Below are 24094 nucleotides of genomic sequence, written 5' to 3'. Positions count from 1 at the left end.
TGCAGTTTTCCAAACAAGATGGCGGAATAGTCCTCAGAATAGGCTCCTGTTTCCTTTCTCGCGTGGACTGTTTTCATATTGCCTTGAAGCTGGTATACTAGAATAATACACACAGGAGCTTGCTTTCTTGTCTGTTTTATAATCTTTTTTTCAAATGAGATTTTTTTTTTAAATGTTATTTGTGCTTTTTTGGAAAGAAGAAGAAAGACTAGTCAACTTATGTTATTTTCTTCTATAGACTAGGCCATCTGATGTTTGAAATAGGTGGGTGAATGAGCCTAATCAAATACATTACTTTTGCACTATAGGATATAAATATATATAAAAATTATATATATTTTAAAAATAGATACATTTCTATCCATGTATATATAATGGAGATTTGCAATTTGGGCTGCCTGAAATGGAACAAGTATCATGGAATACACAGAATGCTGGAACTTCTTAAATAAAAATCGATATTTTTCATCTTCGATTTTAAATATCTTAGTGTAGCACCCTGTCGAAACAGGAAACTTAAGTATTTTCTACAAAAAGGGCAATGTGTTTGTATTTGAACTTAACTTGATTGCTGAAAGTTGCTGCATCAGCAGAAATTAAAGGATTCTTCTGATTTACTGTTATCTTCCAGTCAAGCAGAGCTATAACAGGAGCCTTGATCCAGCTAGAGGAAATAAACTGTACTTCTTTGGACATGGCGATCTGAGCCTCTTAGCTACTCTCTGGTTTTCCTACGGGCTTCCGTTCGACTTGGCTACTCTGGTAATTCTGCATGTCTGGAAACCAGAGGAGATCTGTGTCAAGAACATCTAAGGCCATAGCTAGACCTAAGGTTTATCCCTGGATCATCCAGGGGTCAAACCTGTTCATCTAGGTGACACACAAGGGATCCAGTGCTCAGGCAGGGGCGAACCCTGGATGATCCCAGGATAAACCTTAGGTCTAGCTGTGGCCTAAGTGTTTGCTTATTGAGTGTTTGCTGTCTTCCTTTAAAGTCCTAGCCATGTTGAGAACTTCCTTCCCATGCCATTCACGTCCTTATTGGGGTGTGAGCAGCTCAGGAAGGGATTTGACGGGGGCTTACAGGATGTGGTCCAGCAGAGTGTGGGGGAATCCCTTTGTTATCAGAGATAACATGGGGATTTCTCTTCCTAGGCCAAGGGGCTGGTGTTGGGATGAGCAGGGGCTCATGGAAGGTCTGATTGGACAGCCCTAGGGTGGGGGTTGCCCTGCCCTACCTTAAACCTTTTTACCCCCCAAAAAAATCATTTTTGCCATTGGGAAGATGAGTGGCGTGCAGTGAAATCCCCTTGTTATCTCTCACCAGAGTTGGAGATAACATTAGAATTCTTCTCCCCCAAGCCAGCGGGTAGGGATTGGGGAGGCGAGGGTGTGTATCTCTCTCCAGGCTGGATGAGGCAACCTCTCAAGTTGCAGTTTGCCCTTTCCTGCCTTTTTGTTTAAAAAATCATTTTTGGGCCAGGCAGTGGTGGAAAGAGCAGAGACAGTTGCTAGTCCATTGCTGAACATCAAACAGAGTCGTAGGTAGTGTGGGGGTTCCAAGTGGAACTTGGTGCCCTGGAAATCTACCCAGCCTGAACTTTTCTGGGCTTCCCAATAAAGATAAGGAAATTTCACAGGAGGATTTGCACAGGCAATGCTCCTGCCTGTTCATATGGCTGGAGCTGATAGAATATTAATGTTGCTAAATGCAAACACAAAATAAACAATACATGCTCCTGGCTAATTTCCTTCATTGTTCTGGTGGGAGGTGCTGCACATTTAAAAACTGCACATTCACTTAGTGAAATTCAATTGTCATCTGCTCAAAGCAATTCTCATCATACAGGGAAAGTAGATCTGCATAGGTCTTTGATAACCTAAACAATTAAAAGAATTATCTGATTGGAATCTTGAATGAAAACAAAATACCCCCCCCCAAATTAATTTAGATGTGTGTTTGACTACATTTTGCATTGCAAGTATACCTTTTTCAAACCAACCATCAATGTGAAATGAATGGAAATATAATGGAATTCGTTGCGTTTGGTAAGAGGTGCTGGCAAATGCCATACAACTGTGTCAGGAAATACTACATTTTAAAATACTAGTAAATATTCTGAAATTTACCCATGTGTGCCAAATTCCGTTTCAACTCACGAAAACCGCTGACTTGTATATGCATCTACCACATTTGTGCTCCATTTCTGCAAGTAAGCTTGGAAAAGCCAAAATGGCCCTCCTCTCTCTCACTGGTTTTGGAGGACTACCCAGTGCATTTTGCGATTCTGTCCAAGAATTTGATTTGTAAATGGAGGCTTTCCCTTGTGGCAATTAACCACAAATGCACCACAAGATGGAAAGAACAGCTACTCTGAATAAATCTGACATCAGGCTTTGATACCATGGATTAGGAGGTACTGCTAACATGATCTTTTGAGTATAGGGTTGTTTTGCTTTGATCCTACCTATCAGAACTTCAGAAGTGGTTTGAAGCAATTGTTGGCGTACTTGTTGGAGTGTCATAACACAATGGCCTGGTTCAGACAACACGCCAAACAATGCTGCTTAACCACAAAATGGTTAAGGAAATGCATTAACCTTAATGCATTCCCTTAACCATATTGTGGTTAAGCAACATGGTTTAGCGTGTTGTCTGAACCAGGCCATTGTGTTATATTTTCCCTTTTATTCAGTGGGGGGGGGGGTGAGAGAGAGAGAGGATGAGGATGATTTAGTATCTAAATTTATTTATTACATTTATATACCGCCCCAAAGCTGAAGCTCTCTGGGCGGTTTGCAACAGTTAAAAACAGTAAATTCTGATAATGCTCACACCACACCTTGGAATTTTAACCAGACCAGATGATCTGCCTTGCTAAGCAAAGAGTTTGGATGCTGGACTCAATTTGGACAAGACATAGATCTTTGCTTTTAGAGGAAGATATGTTTGCCCTTTGCTGCAAATCCCACATCCAAATGCTTTTGGATGTGGGATTCCTCCTACAATTGCCAACTGATGGCTTTGGCAATAAATATATTTTCCCATCTTTAAAAAATAAAGAAAATGGGTTTTGACCATTCTTTTTGGATGCAGTTTCCTTCATGGTTGTCTATGATTTTTATAAGTGCTAGATTAGATTACTCTCATGTACTCCACTGTGGGTGGCATGGGTTAGATATTTCAGCTGGTACTGAATGTAGTTTAGCTATAGAGGAGCACAAACCACAGGGAATTCTTTGCTCCTATGTTCTCCACTTTTGTAATTCCTTGCAATTGAGTGTGATAAGAAATGTTGCTTTGTCAAAATAGCTTCATAGTTAAGCGCAAGTGAAGTGTTTTGCTCATGGTCCAGAAATTTTATTTTTTCGGTGTGGGGTGGGGTGCTAGTATCAAATGTTTCTGGACCCATATTACTGGAACTTCTCGTCTGGCATTAATGTTCACTAAGGCCTGAAATTGCTGAGCTTCAGGAACCAGGTAAAGCCCCTCAAAATATACTGAACATAGGCAGAGCTTGTTCTGAGATACAAGATTTAGAGCAGTTATTGAAGTTTGCACTTGAATAATGTCTATCTCTTTATTTAACCAGTCAAGATAGATTTCTGATGCCACTGCTGACACTGTCTTCATTTACTTGCAAGACGTACTGTTGACTTCAACCCTTCCTTTTCGCAAGCATAACAGTACTGCTTAGTTTTTATATGTAATTATTTGACTTTAAACTTGCCATATTCCTCAGGCAGGTAAAAAGGTTCAAAGATATAAAGTATAAGAATGGACCTGTGGAAGTTTCATAGGTATTAATCCCAACTTCCTGATTTCCATGGAAGAGTTCTGCCCATTTGCCAGCGAAAGGAACTTTAGCAGAGAAAGGAAATGGGCTCAGAGGCTGTGCATCTTGTTAGGCCTTACTCACCTGGACCATTTTCATGCCAAAGGGACAGTGAGCCCTTCTCATGATTGTGTGAATAATAACCTTAAAACACACTACACTGAAAAATGCTATTTTCATATTAATCATAAATTTAGGAAGGAAAACTAAAGAAGGAATATTGGCTAAAACTGGAAAGGGAAGAGAGTGGATCTTCCTTCAAAGTGTCAAGAAGAGGCAATCAAGTATTTTAGAAATGAGGGATTAATCCAAAACATAATTGGCGAGAATCTAATTGCGTTTTAGGCACATGGATTAAAGAGGAGGGAAAGGGTGGAGAGAGTTGGAAAGCCATAAAATAAAGGCAAGTTACCAACCAATCTATGAATGGAAAAACATGGAAAGATGAAAATGCTGTGGTTCATGTCTTTCCAAAAGCCATGCCTTAGGACAGACCTGCACGAAATCTGACATAACCAAGCTAGATACTGCCTGTCATTCTGTATTGTCAGGAAACCTTCCTCTCCACTACCTGTCCAGGCCTGTAAATATGTGAGACAAAATACAAAAAATTGCTCACCTTTTACTGCATTTTGTAAAAATTAATCTTGTTAACAGAGGGAAAGCATTGTTTCTGGATGCTGTAGAATTCTTTCTCACTTCCTTTACAAATTATTTTTTTTCAGACCTCTTATGTACTTGTGTTGTTATCATTCTGTATTGATTGGTCCTTAAAATTAAAACTGAGAAGTTGCCAGAACTTGGCAGGCTGCGATATGTGGCTAGGGACCTGCATTTGGCTTCTGAGATCACATTGTGCAGCTTCTCCGAAGAGCTCACCTCTTGTTACTCTTAGATGTATTAGAGAACATGCTATTACAGCAAGGCACTTTACACATGGCCAAAGTGACTATTTTTATTGTTACTTCATGAGTTCCACAGCTAAGGTTTGGAATTAAAAACCAATTGGTTCTGAGGATGGAACACAGGCCTAAAGGAAGACTTCAAACTATAAATACGCTACATGCAGTTCATGAGGGTGGTGTACATAAGCAATGATTGAAGAGAAGGTGCATGTGTCTTTGCATGTAGAACTGTAAATTGAATTGTAGACTGACGTGCAGGAATGAATAAAAGTATCAAAGGTGAGGGTAGGCCAAATATCTCTACCAAAAGGTTATGTGTGTGAGGATAACATCCAGGACCTTGTATAATAAACAGTGACATAAAAGTAAATAACTATTAAATCAAGCAATCCTAGCCAGTGGGGCAGCCCAGAGTCTTTTGTAAACTGCCCAGAGAGCTTCGGCTATGTGGCGGTATATAAATGTAATAAATAAATAATACATTGGGTGGTAAAATGTTGCCAATGAGTGATGTTTATAGGTGCGACTGAGGATGGTGTATGAGGACAAATACAATCTGTCAAGTAACTTGTACATAGGATACAACAATTATTGACTTTATCGAGAAAACTGTGAGTGGGTCAGGATGGCCCCCCTGGAATGAAGAGTGTGTTTGTGCATGCTCGCGAGGACACTGTTGAGGGCTATGGGCACAGTAATGTATGAGAAAGTGCAGGGTTGGCCCTCTCACAAGACAGGTGTGAGGTAGTCCATCTTGGAGGATAAGGATATCAATAGCTACTAGTCCTGGCTATATATATTACTAACACTATCAAAGGCAATTTGCCTCTCAATGCCAGTGGTTGAGGAACTTGAATGAGAAGGTCATGTTCTGCCTATGGACTTTCAAGAGATGTTGATTGGCCACTGTCAGAACAGAATGCTGGACTAGATAGTCCTTTGGTCCAATGCAGCATGACTCTTCTTGGGTTATGCTTTTAGGGTGAAAGTGTGTGTGGGAGGGTTTAGCACGAAAGGATAGTAACTTGCCAATGAATGTTCTATCTTTTGTCACTGTGCCATTAAGATTTTCTGCCTGAGGTACCAAAAACGGCTTGGGCCCTTGGAGGGTTGGAGTAAAGATGCGAAAGCTTAAGCTAAACAACCTAACAGTTATGCATTTGACGAAGTGGATTTTGGCTTCCTGAAAGTTTCTATTGCAGTATATCAGTCCTTTAAGTCGCCACAACTAGATCTGGTGGCCTACATGAGCCTCTGCGTTCTTAAGATGCATTTGATGAAATAGCCTCTAGTCTACAAAAGTCCATGCCACAATAAATAATTTACAGTGCAATCCTCTGCGTATTTACTCAGAAGTAAGTTTGAACTGACTCATAGATAAATGATTATAAGATTGTGGCCAAAGCCTTTGCTAACTCAGCTTTGTGTTTGCTGTAACAAGATGGCAGCATCTCTGGCTTTTGCCATGAGAACTATGACCCAATATTATAAAAGAGCGATGATTTGGATTATCCATGAGAAATCAATTCTGCCGGACCAGCTTAGTGCAGTAAACCTACAAACCAGATGGTGGGGAACATGGGTGAGAGGGTGCTGTTGCACCGTGACCTGCTTGTGGATCCCAGGTTGACAGCTGGTTGGCTACTGTGTGAACAGAATGCTGGTCTAGATGGACCCATGGTCTGATCCAGCAGGGCTATGTTCTTAACTCCCATTAGCGTACCATAGAAGTTACCTCTGCTCTTCTGTATCTTTATGGTTTTTTTTTTTTTGAATTTTTGTAAACCGTCTTAGTTCCAGAAAGCCGATATTGGGCCTATTCAGACAACACACTAAGCCACGGTTAGGCTGCTAACCCTTTCCCATCAAATGGTTAGTAAGCGTGTTTCAATCCTGGCTAGGAATGGTTCACATGACATGCTAAGTCATAACGTTTCGTTCAAAATATTTAAGCGCTGTGGCTTGGCGTGTTGTCTGAACGGGGTCATAGAAATGCAATAAAATGATGACGACGACGATGGATGTAGTAGTAGCAGTCGCAGATGAGCTGTGGTGGTGCGATCCAATTAATACACTAAAATTGCTTTATCATTTTAATCATCATCATAATCCTCACAAGTGTGGGGCTGAGCCCAACGGTGCGATAGTGTGTGTGGCACAAGCGTGCATGAGGGGAAATGAGGCGGCGGAGGGAGCGAGGCCTAGCGTGGCCTGAACCACGCACGCTTTCAATGTCTGGGCCGCGGAGGGCCGCCTGACCACAACGCGGTTGCCCTGCCGCCGCCGCCGCTCGCTCGCTCGGCCGGCCGTGGCGGCGGCCAAGGCTCCTTCTCCTCCGCTTCCCCGTCGTCCTCCTCCGTCTCCCTCCCACGCCTTTATTACGCGCGGCCCGTGCGGCGGCCGCCTCCTCCTCTTCGGCAGGGCCCCGCCTCGCTCGCTCGCCTGGAGGGGCGGGGGGGTTGCTGAGTGGTGGCGGAGGCGGAGAAGCGGCAGCAGTGCTAGCGAGGAAGCCAGTCAGCGGCCGGCCGAGCGACCAACCCGACGGCAGTCGAGTCAGTTTTCCTGGGGAAAGGAGGCCGCCGAGGGAAGAGGCGGCGGCGGCGGCGGCGGCGGCTTTAGCAGCAGCAGCAGCAGCAGCAGCTACAGCGGCGACTCTCCCGCCCGGCCGCCCGCGGAGAGCGCCGAGGCAGGCCGCGGAGGCGTCTCCTCCTCCTCCTCCTCCCCGCCGCTCTTTCTTCTCTCCCTTGCCTTGCCCGTGTCCCCGCCGTGCCTAGAGCCGCCCGCCATTAGTGCTGGGAGCCGGTGGGTGCCGCCGGGCTCTCGGCCGCCTCGGCTGGGCTGGGCCGGGCCGGGCCGGGGGACGAGTGGGAGCAGTAGCCCGGTCACTCGAGGTTCGGGTCCCCGTTTGATGGATCCCCGGATCGCCTGGTTGCAGCCAGAGCAGCTCGGCCCCTCGAACCGCCTGTGGATGCAGATTTGGGAGACCACGCAAGGGGTCCGCAACCTCTACTTCCCGCAGCAGCACGAGCAGCAGCAGCAGCAGCAGCGAGCCCAGCAGCAGCAGCAAACCGCCTCGCCGCCTCCGCCACCACCGCCCGTCACCTCCGCCTCGACTCCCGCCGCCGCCGCCGCCGCCCACCCCGGGCTGGGCCCGGCCTCGCCGCCCGGCATGTCCCGCGGCCCCCGCTGCGACCCTCAGCCCGACTTCCTGCCGCTCGAGAGCGCCAACCACCAGCAGCACAACCATCACCACCACCGCCATCCCCACCACTCGCGGCGGCAGGCCTCCCCGCAGCCGCCGCCACCGCCGCCGCCGGCCGCCACTGCCTGGGTAGGCCGGCCGGGCGCTCGGGCATCGCCCGCGCCGCCCGCCGCCGCCGCCGTCGCCTCTTCCACCGCCGCCGCGTCGCCTTCTCCCGCTTCTTCGGCTTCTGCTCACCCCGCCGCCGCCAGCTCGAACAATTCGGCCGCCAGCAACAAGAGGAAACGGGACAACAAGGCCAGCACCTTCGGCCTCAATTACACACTCTTGTTAGGGCCCGCCGGAGAAAGCGGGGACCCGGCGCCAGGAGACGGGCCCCTGGGGAGGCCGCAAGCCGGCCCGGACGAGCCCGCCTACACCGGCACCCCGTGGAAGAAGACGAATTACAGCCAAGGAGTGGTGGGGTGAGGAAACTGGAAGGGGGAGATTCTCCCTTTTCTTTCTCTCTCCCCTGTCTTCTCTCTCTCTCTCTCTTCCTCCTTCCCTCCCTCCCCGGAGAGAGGCCTAGCCAAGGGGATGTACTGAAAAGGGCATAAAAATGGAGAAAATAACGAATGGGTGCGGGGGGAGAGAGAGAGAGAGAGAGAGGAATAGTCACAATCCTATATATACGGTATATGTCTCCTTAGATGTAAGCCCCATTGAGTTCAATGGGACTTACTCGCCCAAAAGTGTGCGTAGAATTGCAGCCTTGCCAAGGTTATAGAACCGTGGAGCAGTTGTTCCAGTGTGCTGTGTACTTAATGTATCGATTGAGAACAGCCAACTATTCTAAGCAAAGGTCAATGTATTTTCTCTTCGTTAAGGGCATGTCTGCATGGGGGCTATACTTTTGGACCTTGAGGTCCCACAGGTCTAATGCCAGATGCCTAGGGTGGTAGGAGTTGCTCAGTGGTGAGGCAGCTGCATTCTGCACGTGCTTGCAGGTTCTCTCTCTCTCTCTCTCTTTTTAAGTGTAGGTATGTCTCCGGCATTCAGAATATATTTCCACGCCTTGGGATTGAGCCACACTTCCAATATTGAGAAATAATGGAAAAGAATAGAAAGTTGGCCAAAGCTCAGACCTACAAACTGGAGTGAAGAATTAGCAGCACTGGGGATCATATTCTGGTGGTAAAGGTGGGGTTGGTCATAGTACAGGTGTTGGTAGATGTGCTGCTTAGGCTTGGCTGCAAATATGCTGCTGTGGAGGCTTTTTGAAGTCTCTCTTTTGTGTGTGTGTGGGGGCGGCTTTTGGATTAATTGGATTGTGGAACAAAGCAGTGGTGTGTGGACATCACTGGAGAAGGCCTAAGCAAGCACGGCTGTCATGCTGCAGAGGTCTGTAAGGCCAGGGGTATGCTTGCAGGGTTAGCCAGACTTGTCCATCGCTAAGGCTTGGTTCTGACAGAATTTGGAGTATTAAGTTAGGTTGGTGGCCATTGGGGTGTAATTTCTGGTGGGGAAGAGGACAGTGACACAGGGCCCAGGTTGTTGTATGATGATTTAAAAAAACTTCTATGAGATACTTGTGCGTAGAAGCTGTGGCGTTTCCATTATATCCTGCAGTACAGAGATGCACTTGAATAATGGATAGTCTCTTTAAAATGCTGGCTGGCAATCTTGGCCCAGAAGCACATGGCGTGGGAAGGAAGAACATGTTTCCGTTCTCATTTGAAAGACAGGCCTCTGTCATGATGGGATGTTGTGCATCCCTTTTAAAAATTTGCTGATTGGTTTCACTTTTGCGTAGTATGTAGATCCATATGGCGGTGGAAGTTTTTTACATCTCTCATTTTACAGATTTTTGGTATTTGCTAGACTGTTGCTTATTTGCACACAGAAAAGGATATGGAGCCATCTAGATGCATACTTTTTTGTAGGGAGGAGAAGGATTAGTAGACATGTATCTTGTGTGCTTTTAAATACCCCAGTAGCAGCATGTATATTGTACAAAAGGACATGTTCAGGGTTGATTCTCCTGGTCCTGCGACTGTAGCACCACCCTGTGCTGTCGCAGCATGTGTTCCAACGCATGGGAGTGTGTGGGCCAGGAGGCATATTACACACAGACTGTGCCTGATAAAGAGCATGGTATAAAAAGATACATTTGGTGTGGTACATAGGCCTGGGTGTTCAATGGACCAGGGGATCTTACACAGAAATTGCCTCCTCGCAAAGGTTGGTCCTTCCAAACACACTTTTTTATGTGCAATTCCACATTTTCTAAAGAGAATCTTTGTCACTCATAGTGTTACGTTATGCAGGATCCCAGGAGATAGGTGCCTTTCTGAATACAAATCTTGTGCCTGTGTGCAGAGCAAAGAGGGCGTGGAAGAAAGTCTTCTGCGCAGTTAATGCACAACTCCATGGCATGTTACACTTAATTTAACAAATGGCTGTTAGATATTCAAATATCTCTTAATGTTCCACTTGCACATCCTGTTTTCCCTCCGTCATTCTTGCTGTTATTTTTTGCTTTTATCTTTCCTATGTTACTTAAATTTAAAGTCCATTGGGAAGTGGTTAAGCCATCTCTGTGTTCTGTGCTTCTGTATTTTTTTAAAAAATATATAGCACAACCCATAATGCCACATTGCATTAGCATGCTTGAGGTGTAAAATTTGTTAACTTTCTGTTTAGTGAAATTTGGTATTAAATTTTAATTTTTGAATGGAGAGTTTCAAGACAGTTTGCAATTTTTATTTGTATGTTTGATTTTTATATATTATCATTTAATTTTATTGTGTATACTGAAATGTTTCAGCAATTTTTACAAACAATACTTCTGCATATTTATCCTCAACTAAATGGCTTACTTCATCATTTTGTGGTCAACATAACCCACACAACCATCCACTAGCTTGTGATATGTCCCTAAGAGTGGCCTGAGGTAGGATTCTACGAAGAATAAAAATACATATATAGAGAAGAGACTCAATATCTCCTCTGGAGTGTTTTTTCTTTTAAATGTGTTTGAAATGTCTTCTTTCTTTTGTTTTGTCCTTTGCTTTAATCATACACCTTTAAGTTATGCTTCCTTAACCATGGTTTAGCCTGAAATCTGAGCGGAGTCAGTGGTCTGGTTCGGACGCAACACTAAACTACGGTTTACTGTAATGTGCGTAAGCATGGGGCTAGTGCATTCTGTCCTCTTCCGGCACAGCTGTGAGAAGATTGGATGCTTTTACTCCTATTTTCAATTAACCGTTGTTTATTATGTTAGAACCTGAAGCTTGTTTCCCTAAACCATAGTTAAGTTTAACCACAGTTTCTCTGGGTTTGCATGTAACAAGTAACTGCAGTTAGTTGAAAACAGAAGCCAATGCTTCTGACCTTGCAGCAGTGATAGGAAAAGGGAGAGGGGTCATGAGTAACAACATAACATTAAACCATAGATTAGCATTATGTCTGAACACCATCAGTGTGGAAAGTGATCTCTTGCTCAGATATGTTGACTTGCCAGTTAAACTAATCTTGTGAATTCAAGTGCTTAGTGGTTGCAGTCAGACTTGGTCTCCCGTTAATTGGTCTTCCAGTCACTGCCTCAAATCACTGGTCAATGCTGAAAGTGTATTCACTCTTGGGATATCTTTTTTTCTGGAAACTCCTGTGTGAATCTGAGCTTTTTATGATGGTACGTTAAATTGTGGGCTGAAGCCACATGCAAATGTCTTTTATTTATTTATTTATTTATTTTGTTGCCCATTTGGCTTTTAACTTACCAGAAAACTGGTTCTCTTAGTATTTGTGGGTGGAAACTTCCAATATTTCTGCTCTAGTAAATAACCAGTCAAGTTTCAAGATAATAAAATTAGAATAAAATTGTGAAACAGGGACTTCTGCGTTATACCAGGCAAGAAAAAACTGGAACTTCAGCCCATGTGCGTTGTGAATCCTCTCTGGTCAAGGAAAGCTCCAGAAGGTACTCTGCATGGAATGGCAGAGTACCTTCTCCAACTGGCTTTTCAGCTGTGAAGGCTTCGGTGTGTGCAATCTTTCCCTAGTGCCCTCCAAAGCCAAATGACATTGTGGGCTTGGACCCATTCTGACTTCAGGCACGCCTCTGTGTCCTGACATCAAGGGGGTTGGATAAATTCCTGGAGGCTATAATGGTTGCGAGCTATCTCCAGTTTTCAAGGCAATAAGCCTGTGTGCACCAGTTGCTGGGGAACATGGATGGGAGGGTGCTGTTGCACCATGTCCTGCTCGTTCATCCCTGCTGATGGCTGGTTGGCCCCTGTGTGAACAGAGTGCTGCACTAGATGGACCCTTGGTCTGATCCAGCAGGGCTCTTCTGATGTTCTTATCATTTGGCCCATGGAGAGATTATCTGGTCTCTGACCCCTCCAAAGTTCCTCACCTCACTTCTAAACCCATCTGCCAAAGCAGTGAACGTGAACAACTTAGTTACTTTTTCATACTTGTTCTTAACTAAAATACAAATTAGATCAACTGACAGAGGCTGGGTTCTAATGAACAGTGTCTGGAAGCCATGGGTTCATATCTCACTGCTGTCTTGGACTTAAGGAAGCGGTTGTTTCCCAGCCTCAGTCCCCCATCTGTGAAACTCGACTAATGATATAATTCAGGTGTGCGTGAGCTTAAAATAATCCAGGTTTTCTTTAAAAAATGCTACTTAAATATTATAGCAGTAGCTCATAGTGGCAGAACCAGCCTGGAAAGTTTTTTGCCTGTTCTGCTTACATGCCTTGTGAACCATTTAATACTCTGTTCCAATCTGCTTTGCACTTACATCACATTAGTTTTCCTTTTTAAAAATTGTGTTTATTTGCAGCTTCTTCTCAAGACTTGTGCAATTAAAATTTCTTGAATTTTACAGTAAATTGCAACCCTGTCTTCTTTGAGATAAACAGGGATGGTGATTTTCTAAAATGTGATTTATGAAATGGTTATTTGCTTTTGCTATTGCCGCATATTTGTGTTACTAATAGCTTATTCCATAAATTACATTGTTTCTATGATTTAGCTGTATGGATATATAGTTATCACTGCTCTGGCTAACATGGATTCCTTAATCCTATTATATGTGTCTTACCTGAAATGCAAGGTGTTAGCAATACTGTCCACTTAAACTGTTAGTGTGGTCTGAGTAATATTTGTCTTCAGGGAAATGTCCTGATATATTTAATACAGCACTACAGTAGCAGGTCAAATGAGCTGGCTGTCCAAGTTGGAGGATAATCTCGTATGCCAGTGGTCCAGCTGTACATATTAAATAAAGAAATTTCTTACGTGGAGTCAGACCATTGGTCTATCTACCCTCGACTGACAATAGCCCTTCAGGACTCTCAGGTACAGGTTTGGGTCTGTTGCTTGGCATTAAGGGCCGGCCCTGTCATTAAGGCAGAGTGAAATGGCCAACTGAAGCAGTAGGTGCTGACGGTGGCACCATAGTGTTAAGAGAACAAGGCTGTATGTGCTGTGCTGCCTGCTTCCCTCTGGCTGGGAGGGGTGCCATTTTGTCCTTTGCTTCAAAAGACAAATGTCCTGGGATGTCCCTGTAAGAGGAGTTGTCAGAGATGGAATTTTGGACCTTATACATGCAGAGCATCTGTTCTACTGGGCTGTATCCCCTCCCAATATATCAAACCATTTCCTGTTTGCATATCTGATCAACAGTGTTAGTTGTTAAAAGTGCCACTCCCAAGATTCCAATTTCAGTAGTTATCTCAAGTAAGCCTAGCTTCCTTGCAATCACGCATTAATATCATCTGATTAAAGATGGAACAGCCACATAATCATTTACATATCTTCCTGGCAGAGCTTAAAATAATAGTTTCCTAGGACTTGAAGACCCCAGCCTTAGAAGTAGGATCATCTGTGCCCCAGCGTGACTGAATTCCCCAACTTCTGTTACCTGTGGTCCAGTGTAACATGTAAACTTACTTTGCTCTTTTTAGTCTCGAAAGTACTGTGTGCAATACTTCCCTTCACACTACTGTTTTGAGTAATTTTCATTTAAAAGTATTTTTCATTTAAGTTTTGAATTCATAATTAAAGGTTCTAAAACAAAACAAAACATGACAGTATCAAGTTTAGCAAGGTACATCTACAAAAATGCATGTCTGAAAATAATTTCTGCATACCATAGAACTGTTGAACCCATTCGTATTGCTGACTAATCGGCTACCTGTCAACAAGGTGATAACACTCTTTTACAGGGATAACTTCAAAGGCTCTTGAGTAATGTCTGGTAATAAATTTTAAGGTAACATAGTCCATTTGATTCATTGTACAAGAACCCAATCTGTTTGATGTCCCAAAGTATTATAAAAGAAAGGAAAACACTGACATTAAACAAACACATGTAAAACAACTAGTAAAAAATAATATTAAATCATGGCATTAGCTAATAGCATTTTATATAATTCATTGAGGAAATTCATCAGGATTTCATTTCACTGTTCCCCATTCTTACATTAGGATGTTGACTTTTTCTGCATTTAAAAAACCCGTCATCCAAGTTCTAAAACAGTATCTGTAACCATTAGGGTTATGCCTTGATTGATGTAATATCAAAAAGTTCACAAATCCATCCATTAGGATCAATACCCATTTTCTGTCCAAATTAAATCCTATTGAACAGATTCCTGCAATAATCAATGTGTGATAGTTTGGTACCTGAGTGTATTTTTCTCCAAAAGAAATTCATCTGTTTAATCCCTCCAAAGCATGTTGCCTTTGTTCTTGAAATTTAATAAACATCATCAGCATAATTACATTGCTCTAAGCATGCGTTTTCCCATCATTTTATTGAAGGAAGGAAGCTTATTTTCCAGTATTGTGCTACAAATAATCTTGCAGGTTGTTTGGGAAAAAATAATTTTTCTTGTTTAAAGGCTGAGCCCATGTTTGTTTCCCCCGTTTTATTATTAGATCACTAACACTCACAGTCATTGGTATTAAACAGTTGTTTTTAGCACTGAAAAAGTGAGACATTACTAAGTAATAACTTTATAGTAATATCATTCAATTTAGAGGCCTGTGAATAATCACAGGGGGAAATGATGGGGAAATTCCTCCTCCTTTTTTATTGTGCAGTAGTGTTAGGTTTAGGCTAGTGCAGCCATCTCAGAACCTTCCAGTATGTGTGGGTAGGGGAGGATCGTGTTATCCCATTTGTTGCACTACATAGAAATGTTCGGGGGAAATTATAAGCTGCCTTATACTTAGTCAGACTATTGGTACTTTTCACTCGATGTTCTCTACTTTGGCAGCGCCTCTCCAAGATCTCAGGCAGAGTTTCCCCCCATCACTTGCTGCCTGACCCTTTTGACTAGTGATGCCGCAGACTGAACCTGAGACCTTCTACAGGGAAAGCATGTGCTCCTATGGTGCCTCCCCTAAAATGCATGCCTGAAGGTGCACAACTGCAGACCCATAGTCCTTCCTCTTCCAGGATCCTTCAAGCTGTTAGTTGCTCTGACCCTTTCAGAGCTTAAATCAGGGGTAGGCAACCCGGTACCCCCACCCAGCATGGCCAGTGCTTAGGGGATGATCAAAGTTGTAGTCCAAAACATCTGGAGGGCACTGAGTCGCTTACCTCTATTTTAAATTGTCTACTGAGAGTTAATTCAGTTTGGTGGAAGCACTCATCCTTCCTGTAACCTTTTCAGTTGCAAGAGATCCTAGAGGAGGAACATATTAGGTCATCAGGCATGCATCCCTGAACCTCAATTTCACTCCCTTTGCTAGGCCGTAGGCCAGCCACCACCAACCTGGTGATCTCTAGATGTTTGGAGACTACAACTCCCAGGATTCCTAACCATAGGCCATGCTGGCTAGGGCTGATCTGATTTCAAATTCAACACATCTAGAGACCTCCAGGTTTGTGAAGGCTGCTTCAGACTGAAAGCAAGTGAGCAGTTGTATCTCTTTAAGCCTAAAGGGTGGCACCTGCACTCTATGCTTATGCTGCAAAAGTTACAAACCAGTTTTGTAGAGTGTGCGCAGGTATAGCCCTCAAGTTTCCCTTCCATGGACCTTTCGACTAAACTCAAAGCCATATTTTCCTGCATACTTAGGGTGTCCCTTGTGTGTGCAAAAACACTTCTTCTCTTTAGGAGATTGAATTCTGGCTGTTTTTTTTGTTGCTTTCCATATATGTTCTCAACCTGAAAGACCTGTGGATTAACTGTTCCATTAATGTGGTCTTCTTCCAATCCTCTTATGTGTATTCAGATTTCTAGCACTACTTAATCCATTATTGCTGGTAATCTGTTGGTGCCAAAAAGTACTTTGCAAACTGTCACCTTCTAACTAGCTAATTACTAGCAAATCTGATAACGCTGCCCTTCTGAAGCTTGGAGTGTTTTTATTGCTGAAAGATCCATTGCCACCATATAGAGTAACTTAAAGCCTTCAGTTTTTGTTACCTTTTGAATGCAAGTTTTTTCCTGTAATTTTTAACACAATCCTACTTTATTGATATACCAGGTACTCATTTATATTAAATGATTTATAAGCTTCAGGTGAGGCTGTATAGAATGGAGCCTCAGAGATAATAAAATGACTTTGTTTTGTTTCTTTTAATGTATCCATAAATGAATAATGGATAATTGTGCCCTTCTGGAATATTTGGCTGGTTTGGGACTTAGAGGCACCATGTTGTGGTGGTTCCAGTTGTATTTGGCTGAGCATCCCAAGAAGGTGGAGCTGGGGGATTATTGCTCATCTGTTTGCTTATGGGATTTCTCAGAGCTTTATACTTTCCACCATGCTGTTTAACACATACACAAGGCTCTCTATGGCGTTTGGGGGTTGGGTCTCATCACTGTGCTGATGATACCCAGTTCTGTCTCTCCTTTTCAAGCGATGCCTTGGAGGCTGTGGAAATCCTTGGTGTAGTTAGGGAATGAGATGTAGGTGAACAAACTCGAGTCTCAATTCAGGCAAAATGAAAGTCCTGTTGGTCGGTAGACAAGCTGACCAACAGGGAATCCAGCCTGTTGGATGGAGTAGCAATCCCTTTGAAGGATGATGCATGCAACTTGGGGTACTCTTAGATCCAGCACTGCTCCTGCATGGTCATATGCGAGCGGTGACCAGGCTTTCCTTTGCCCAGCTTTGGTCAGTGTGCATTCCTTCTTGGGGAATGAGCATCTGGCCACAATGATCTGTGCAAATAATTTCTTGCTTTGATTATTATAATGTGCTGAATGAGGCTGCCCTTAAAATTTCATCTAGTGCAAAATGTGACAGCCAGATTTTTGTCCAGTATGAGCTTTACAGACCCATCTTTGAAACAGCTGCATTGGCTTCCAATTGATTTCCAAGCATAATTTATGTTCTGGTTCTTGCCCTGGCCTCAAGATATTTAGGGCTTTGTAGTATCTGAAAGACCACCTCCTCCTGCATGAGCCTGCCTGAAATTTGCACTCATTGTCTGAGTCCCTGTTGCATGTCCCACTTCCTAGAGAGTTGAGGTTGATGGGCACTCGTAACAGGGTCTTTTATGTAGCAGCACCCCAGTCATGGAATGCAACTCTAGGGAGGTTAGGCTAATCTTCTTAGTATCTTTTACACGGCTAGTAAAGATGGTGTTGTTTTAATGTTTATACCTTTCTATGTTTTTATCATTAATCCCCAATCTTAAAATATATTTTAGGCTTTGGTATTTTTATCTTTGTATTGTTATTGCGCAAGCACTCACTGACTGGAGGGGGCCATCCAAAAATATTCTAATTAAATACACAAATTTCTGAATCATCTTGCTACTCAATAAGTGCTCGAGATGATTTACAATAAAATAAAAATAAAATACAATTCCTTACAAAACGGGATAAAATACATACGTTGCAGTAAAATGGGAACTTTCTAAAAACCCAAGAGTTGCATTCATTACTTTAAGCTCCGCAGAACAGTATAGTTTTTACCAGCCATCTAAAGGCCAATAACAAGGATGCCAACTATCCTCCCTGGGTACAAGCAGAATTGTGAATATACTTAATACTAGAGAGAACTGCAAGGTGTTGGATTGTATGTTAGCTAAGCACTACACAAGTATCTTCATTTTTGTCATCTAAGAAGCGGGGGGCGGGGAAGTTTTGTAGAACACAATAGGAAATATTCCATGGGCAAAGGGTCTCATGCAGTCACAATATTGAGAACTAGCAGCAATTTTGGATACTGAATTAGAACTTGAATTATTATCATAGGCACATTAAAGCATATGAATTGTGGACAAAATTAGTCACATTTAAAGAATAAAGATGAGCTTCATAATACTTGTGCTCTCAAAACTAATCAGAATTATTTTCTGAAAGATTAATAACTTCTGGTTCTGAATGTGGGCCTCCATTTTTATTTTCATAGGCTTCTGAAAACATGAGGTTTGCACAGATTGAGACCACTTTCTCTGCTCTTTCACGTGTTTGTTGATTTCTGGATTTGGTGTATTTCCAAATATGGGCTGGTTTCTTTCACATGCGGCAGCAGCTGAAGGCCTCCAAACCTTAAAAAGAATTCACTGATTCAAAAAATGAGAATATTTCATAGGCTTTTTTCAGTATTCTCAAATTAAAAAGCCCTTGGAAAAAACTGGGGACTCCCCCAAATTTTAGATTTAGGTATGTTACATGATGTAGTTGTGCTGTACTTCAGAAAGCAGGTAGAGCATATATAGCCTGTTACTATTGATAAAGAGTAACATAATGAGAAGGGGCATCCTGAAAACTGACATGGACCCCGAAGATGTTGACCACTAGAGGCCAGTTGGTAATACCACCTCTTTGGACAAGGTGCTTGAGTAGGGGGTTGTTGGCCAACTCCACGCACTGTTGAATGAAACTGTTTATCTATATCCATTTTCATCGGGTTTTAGGCCTGGTTTTGGAACAGAAACTGCCTTGGTTGCCCTGTGACCTTTGCCAAGAGAGAGACAGGGTGTGTGTGTGACCCTGTTGATTCTCTTAGACCTCTTAGCGGCTTTTGATTCTATTGATCATGATATCCTTCTAGATAGGCTATCTGGGCTGGGAGTTGGAGGTACTCCTTTTTGCATGGCCAATTCCAGAAGGTGGTGTTTGGGGATTATTGTTCTGTCCCCTGGCAATTACGCCATGGGGTGCCGCAGGGCTCTATTTTTATTTCCCATGCTGTTCAACATCTACATGAAAGTGGTAGGGGAAGTTATTCAGAGATATGGACTGAGGTGTTCTCCATATGGTCTTACTCTCCTTTTCATCAAATCCAGGTGAGGCAGTGGGTATTCTGAAACAATGCTTGGGTGAGGTCATAGACTGGATAAACGCCAATAAACTGAGACTAAATCCAGACAAAATGGAGATACTGTTAGTGGGTGGTTTGTCTGTTCTAAGTGATGTTCAACCTGTTCTGGAAGGAATTGCACTTCCCCTAAAGCAGTGGTTCTCAACCTGTGGGTCGCGACCCCTTTGGGGGGTCGAATGACCCTTTCACAGGGGTCGCCTAAGACCATCGGAAAACACATATTTCGATTTGTAACAATGAAAATACATCCTGCATATCAGATATTTACATTACGATTCATAACAGTAGCAAAATTACAGTTATGAAGTAGCAATGAAAATAATTTTATGGTTGGGGGTCACCACAACATGAGGAACTGTATTAAAGGGTCGCGGCATTAGGAAGGTTGAGAACCACTGCCCTAAAGGGTCAGGTCCATTGTTCAGAGATGCTCTTGGATATCCAGCATTGTCACTAGAGGCCCAGGCGGTGGCACAGAGCACTTTTTATCAGCTTATACTCTGATAATCTCTCAACTGGGTTACTGCAATTTGTTAAATTTGGGGATGCCTTTAAAAACAATCCAGAAACTTCAGCTTGTTAGGAAATGGGGACTGGCCAATGTGATCATATTATGCCCTTTTGCTTCTGGAATTGACACCATTGGGTACTACCCAATATCCCCAGCCAGTCCACCCTGGAGGGCACTGGGTTGGGGGAGGCTGTTAGAGTTCCTATGATTTAGATTCTTATAGATCGTATGATTTAGATTTTGTCATCTTTTTCCAGATGATGGAATATTGGTTCACAACAGAAAACTTTGTGTAGCACAGCTACAGTTGACTTGCCGTAGTATGACTCCAGTAACAGAATGCCTTAGCCTCCCTTGTGGTTTCTGCCGTAGGGATGGAGATACTACATCTTGAAGTCCTACATTTATTTATTTATTTATTTTATTTATTTATTTATTACATTTTTATACCGCCCAATAGCCGAAGCTCTCTGGGCGGTTCACAAAAATTAAAATCATCATAAAACAACCAACAAGTTAAAAATACAAATACAAAATACAATATAAAAAGCACAACCAGGATAAAACCACGCAGCAAAATTGATATAAGGTTAAAATACAGAGTTAAAACAGTATAATTTAAATTTAAGTTAAAATTAAGTGTTAAAATACTGAGTGAATAAAAAGGTCTTCAGCTGGCGACGAAAGGAGTACAGTGTAGGCGCCAGGCGGACCTCTCTGGGGAGCTCATTCCACACGTGGGAACTATGGTTGTCCTTATTCTAAGTTTTGTGAATCAGCTACAGTGGGTTCGGAACCCAAATAGGAGTGAACGTTATATGTACCTTTTAAGGAAATTAAACAAAAAATTATGTAAGGATGACCACTGGCACATTGCTGTCTCAACAGTTTATGTGAATTATTCTGTAATGTCATGTTTCAGGAGACTGTTACAACATTAGAGGAATGAAATTAATACTGCATCATGTTCTAGTAGGAATGGTTCAGAGAACTTGGAGTTTAGGACTGTGCCAGTTCTCATTTGACTGCGTTGCTTTGCTGATAAGGGAATATTTATCATAACCTTGACAGTTTTGTGTGCATACATGGAGGGCGAGAGTTAATATTTGAGTCCTGCTCTTTGTAGTAGTGTAGGAGCCTGTTCTTTTAATATCTGCAGCATCAAAGACTTTAGAAGACTGGATTTCCATTGAGGAAATGGGTTTCTCTTAAATGATTGATTCCAGTTCTTGTTGAAAATTAGTTTGTGGCATGTCTCTTTAGACTTAGATTTTCCAGTCCTGAACATATAAGTGGTCTGTGTCCAGAATAATTGAGAGGTTTGGGAATTGAAGTCTGTAGAAGTGTTGTGGACCTGTAATGATGTTTCCCCCTTCTTATATTTTGTGTTTGTGTTTTTATTAATTAAATGAGCATGCCTTACTACAAAGAAATTTGGCTTGTTGGCAATATATATTTCTAACTGTGTCTGGTTGATGGCAGGAGACCAGCCAACAGTGAAGGAAGCTAAGAAGGGAGTAAGTGTCTGATTTCTTTCGAAAAGAAGGTTTTACCTTAGCTGTGTGCATCTCCTGTTATTGCACCTGGGAAAGAAATGGGATTCTTAGATACTACTTTCACTACAGAGGATCTCTTTGAGTTTGACTAGATTGATATGAGTAAGTTACAGAATTTAACCTGTAACTGGAGTGTTTTACGCTACTCCTATTGAATGGGTAGGGACAATTTTTTAATTATTTATATTTATTTATTTATTTATTATATTTATATACCGCCCCATAGCCAAAGCTCTCTGGGCAGTTTACAACAGTTAAAAATGGTAAACATTAAAAAGTATACAAAATTTAAAAAACCATCAGAAACATAAAAACAACAGTATAAAAACAACAGTATCCATTTAAAACAACAATTAGTAGCTTTCTAAAAAAAAAATTGCAAAATTTTGAGCAGTTCAAATACCAAAGGATTACTACATTTTGGTCTGTCTATTGATTCAGGAACTGTGAATTAGGTTCTCATTATGTCTCTCCAAAATTGATTTTGCTGCATACTTCTCAAATTTATATGTAACTTCGCCCTGCTCTTTTGTATGTGTAAAGTCTGGTCGGTGACCATAATAAAGTTGATGATAATTAGGTTCTCATTAAAATGCTAACTAATGGAATTCCTCCACCTTCTCTATTGAAATGGGAGATGGTGGGAGAAAGATAACAGGAAGCAGGTGCTTTCTCTAAAACATTTGGATCTGTGTTTTTTTTTAAAATCCTGTATGCTTCTTGCTTTCTTTCCCCATCTTTCATGTCTTAAAATGATACGATTACATTGCCACTTCGTGTGTTTTTCTACCTTCAGAACCAGCCAGCCAGGTGTGTGGTGACGCTATATCTTTCTAACTGCAGCGATATGAAGAGTAGTGTACAGAAAATAAATACAGTTGTAAATCTGCTAGTAATGGTTGTTCCTGTACGGAAATGAAACCAGTAGGAATTTGCAAGCATCCAGATCATTTGTGTGAGGTAGTCACGCTATAGTAGATTCTCAAATGCAGGTGGAATTTTGTTCTCCGCATCCTAAGCAAAAGCAGTGGCCTTGTCATCTAGGAGAAGCTATGAATCTTTTCATTATTTGTGTTTGAGGAATCTTCAGTCTACTACTACCCCTAAACCAAGATGCTCACCTGGTTGCGTACAGGAGACTATGCTCTTCCTTCCAATCGGGCTGCACGTTGTATTTTTCTGTCTCAGAGGGAGAGAGAGAACGTAGATCCTGTAAGCACTGCTGTATTTGTCCAGCTGGGCAAACATAGGAGGATGTGCTGGGTGCACTTTCTCTTTCTGCCATAGCTCCAAGTCTGGAGGGGAATAGAAAGCCAAAGCTCATTCTCCATAGTTAGCTGCCATGGAGGCTTACATGATAGCTTTTCTTTTTCTCCTTTCAGCCTGTATGCCTATTGCCCTATGTTTTCGAGCGTGAAAGAGCTCTTGCCATTAGCAATGGAAGCACAGTGCAGCACAAATGGCAGCTGCCTATCCCAGCTCTATTGCTATCTTTAGACACCCACACCCACCCACACACACACACACCTCTTCTTTTTTTTAACAAGGCCAGCCTTCTAATTGTCAAAGTGCTTTAGGGCACAATTCTATGATGTTTAGACAGAAATAATTCCCGCAATTCATTTCTGTCGAAATGTGCATAGGATTATGTCCTTACATTCATTTTTGCACCTTGCAGCTTCACTATAAAAATAGGACATTATTATTCCTATTTTACCGATAGCAAATTCATATTGATAGCTAGTGTCTTTTCCTCGGAAGAGGCAATATTCCCACACAGATCTCCCAGGTTCAAATTTTCATACACTATCCTCTCAGTCACATTGGCTGTCACTGACCTTAGTCTTTGACTTCTTGTTTTGTGTTGAACTTGACATGTGTGCCTTACAAGTTGCATACCTTTGCAGGTGTGTGACTGCTGTTTTGAAGCTTACGCATATGTAAGCTTGAATGATCATTTGACGGTTATTGTTGTTGTTGATATTAACTAGATTCTTATATGTATAGAGAGATGAATATCTCAGACATAATTCCTATTCACTCTCCTTAATGACTCTGTAAAAGGGAATAATTTTCAAGTAATGGGTAAGCCGCGGCAGTAAAAATTTGGTCTTCCTGTTTTTTGATAGTGCTGCTAGGAAAAAAGTGTATGGCCCATGTTTTAACTATCCATTAAGATTCCCAACCCAACCCACATAGCCCTGCACAGATTCACATATCAGCTCACTAAGTAGTTGGGTTAAGGTGTTCCAGACAACATTTCTTGGTAAGCAGAAAGTGGCCTGTTAATCATACACCACCTGCCCTTTGCCTAGAAGGTTTCAGCATTTTATTTTTGGCAGCATTTCCATAAATTAAACATCTTTTGTATTTCTTCTCCCTTTCCAAGGAACTTGGCACAGTAAGAATGCACAAACTCTGCTGGTTCTACCAGCCGGGTAGCTCTTTGAGCTATGAACTATGCAGTCTTCCAGTGCTTGTATCCCCAGCGGAGGAACAAAGATAATTCCTAAATTACCTTGTCAATTCTTTGAAATGGAAGTTGCTAGTAATCTGGATCTTTGGTGTATTAAAGGATTTACTAGACAATTTAAATACCAAAGGAGTACCTGATCATTTTGAGAAATTGCTGCCCCTAAAATTGTGGATGCCCAAGCATTGCTTTAAACAATTCTCTTCTATCAGTTTTAACTTGTTCATAACAATGCAGTACAGCAGTGTAGTTTAAAGCATCCACAGAGTTTGCATACAGAGCCAAATACCAGGAGTTGAAAGAACAATTGTTTTTCATT

At 42.3% G+C, this 24094-nt stretch overlaps 1 protein-coding gene across 1 annotated transcript in view; it reads left to right on the top strand.

The window, feature by feature from the left end:
• The first annotated feature begins 7266 nt into the window (after positions 1-7266).
• TENT4B (terminal nucleotidyltransferase 4B) overlaps positions 7267-24094 on the top strand; it is a 45654-nt gene continuing 28826 nt past the window's right edge. Inside the window, exons 1-3 of the mRNA XM_063141110.1 lie at positions 7267-7847; positions 7941-8007; positions 8122-8407. Of these exons, the coding sequence (XP_062997180.1) occupies positions 7650-7847; positions 7941-8007; positions 8122-8407 (551 nt within the window). The 5' untranslated portion in view covers positions 7267-7649. The remainder of the gene's footprint in view (positions 7848-7940; positions 8008-8121; positions 8408-24094) is intronic.

The sequence above is a fragment of the Elgaria multicarinata genome, chromosome 14, assembly GCF_023053635.1.
Source record: "Elgaria multicarinata webbii isolate HBS135686 ecotype San Diego chromosome 14, rElgMul1.1.pri, whole genome shotgun sequence".
Lineage (NCBI taxonomy): Eukaryota > Metazoa > Chordata > Lepidosauria > Squamata > Anguidae > Elgaria > Elgaria multicarinata.
This window is presented reverse-complemented; position numbering and strand designations above follow the sequence as displayed.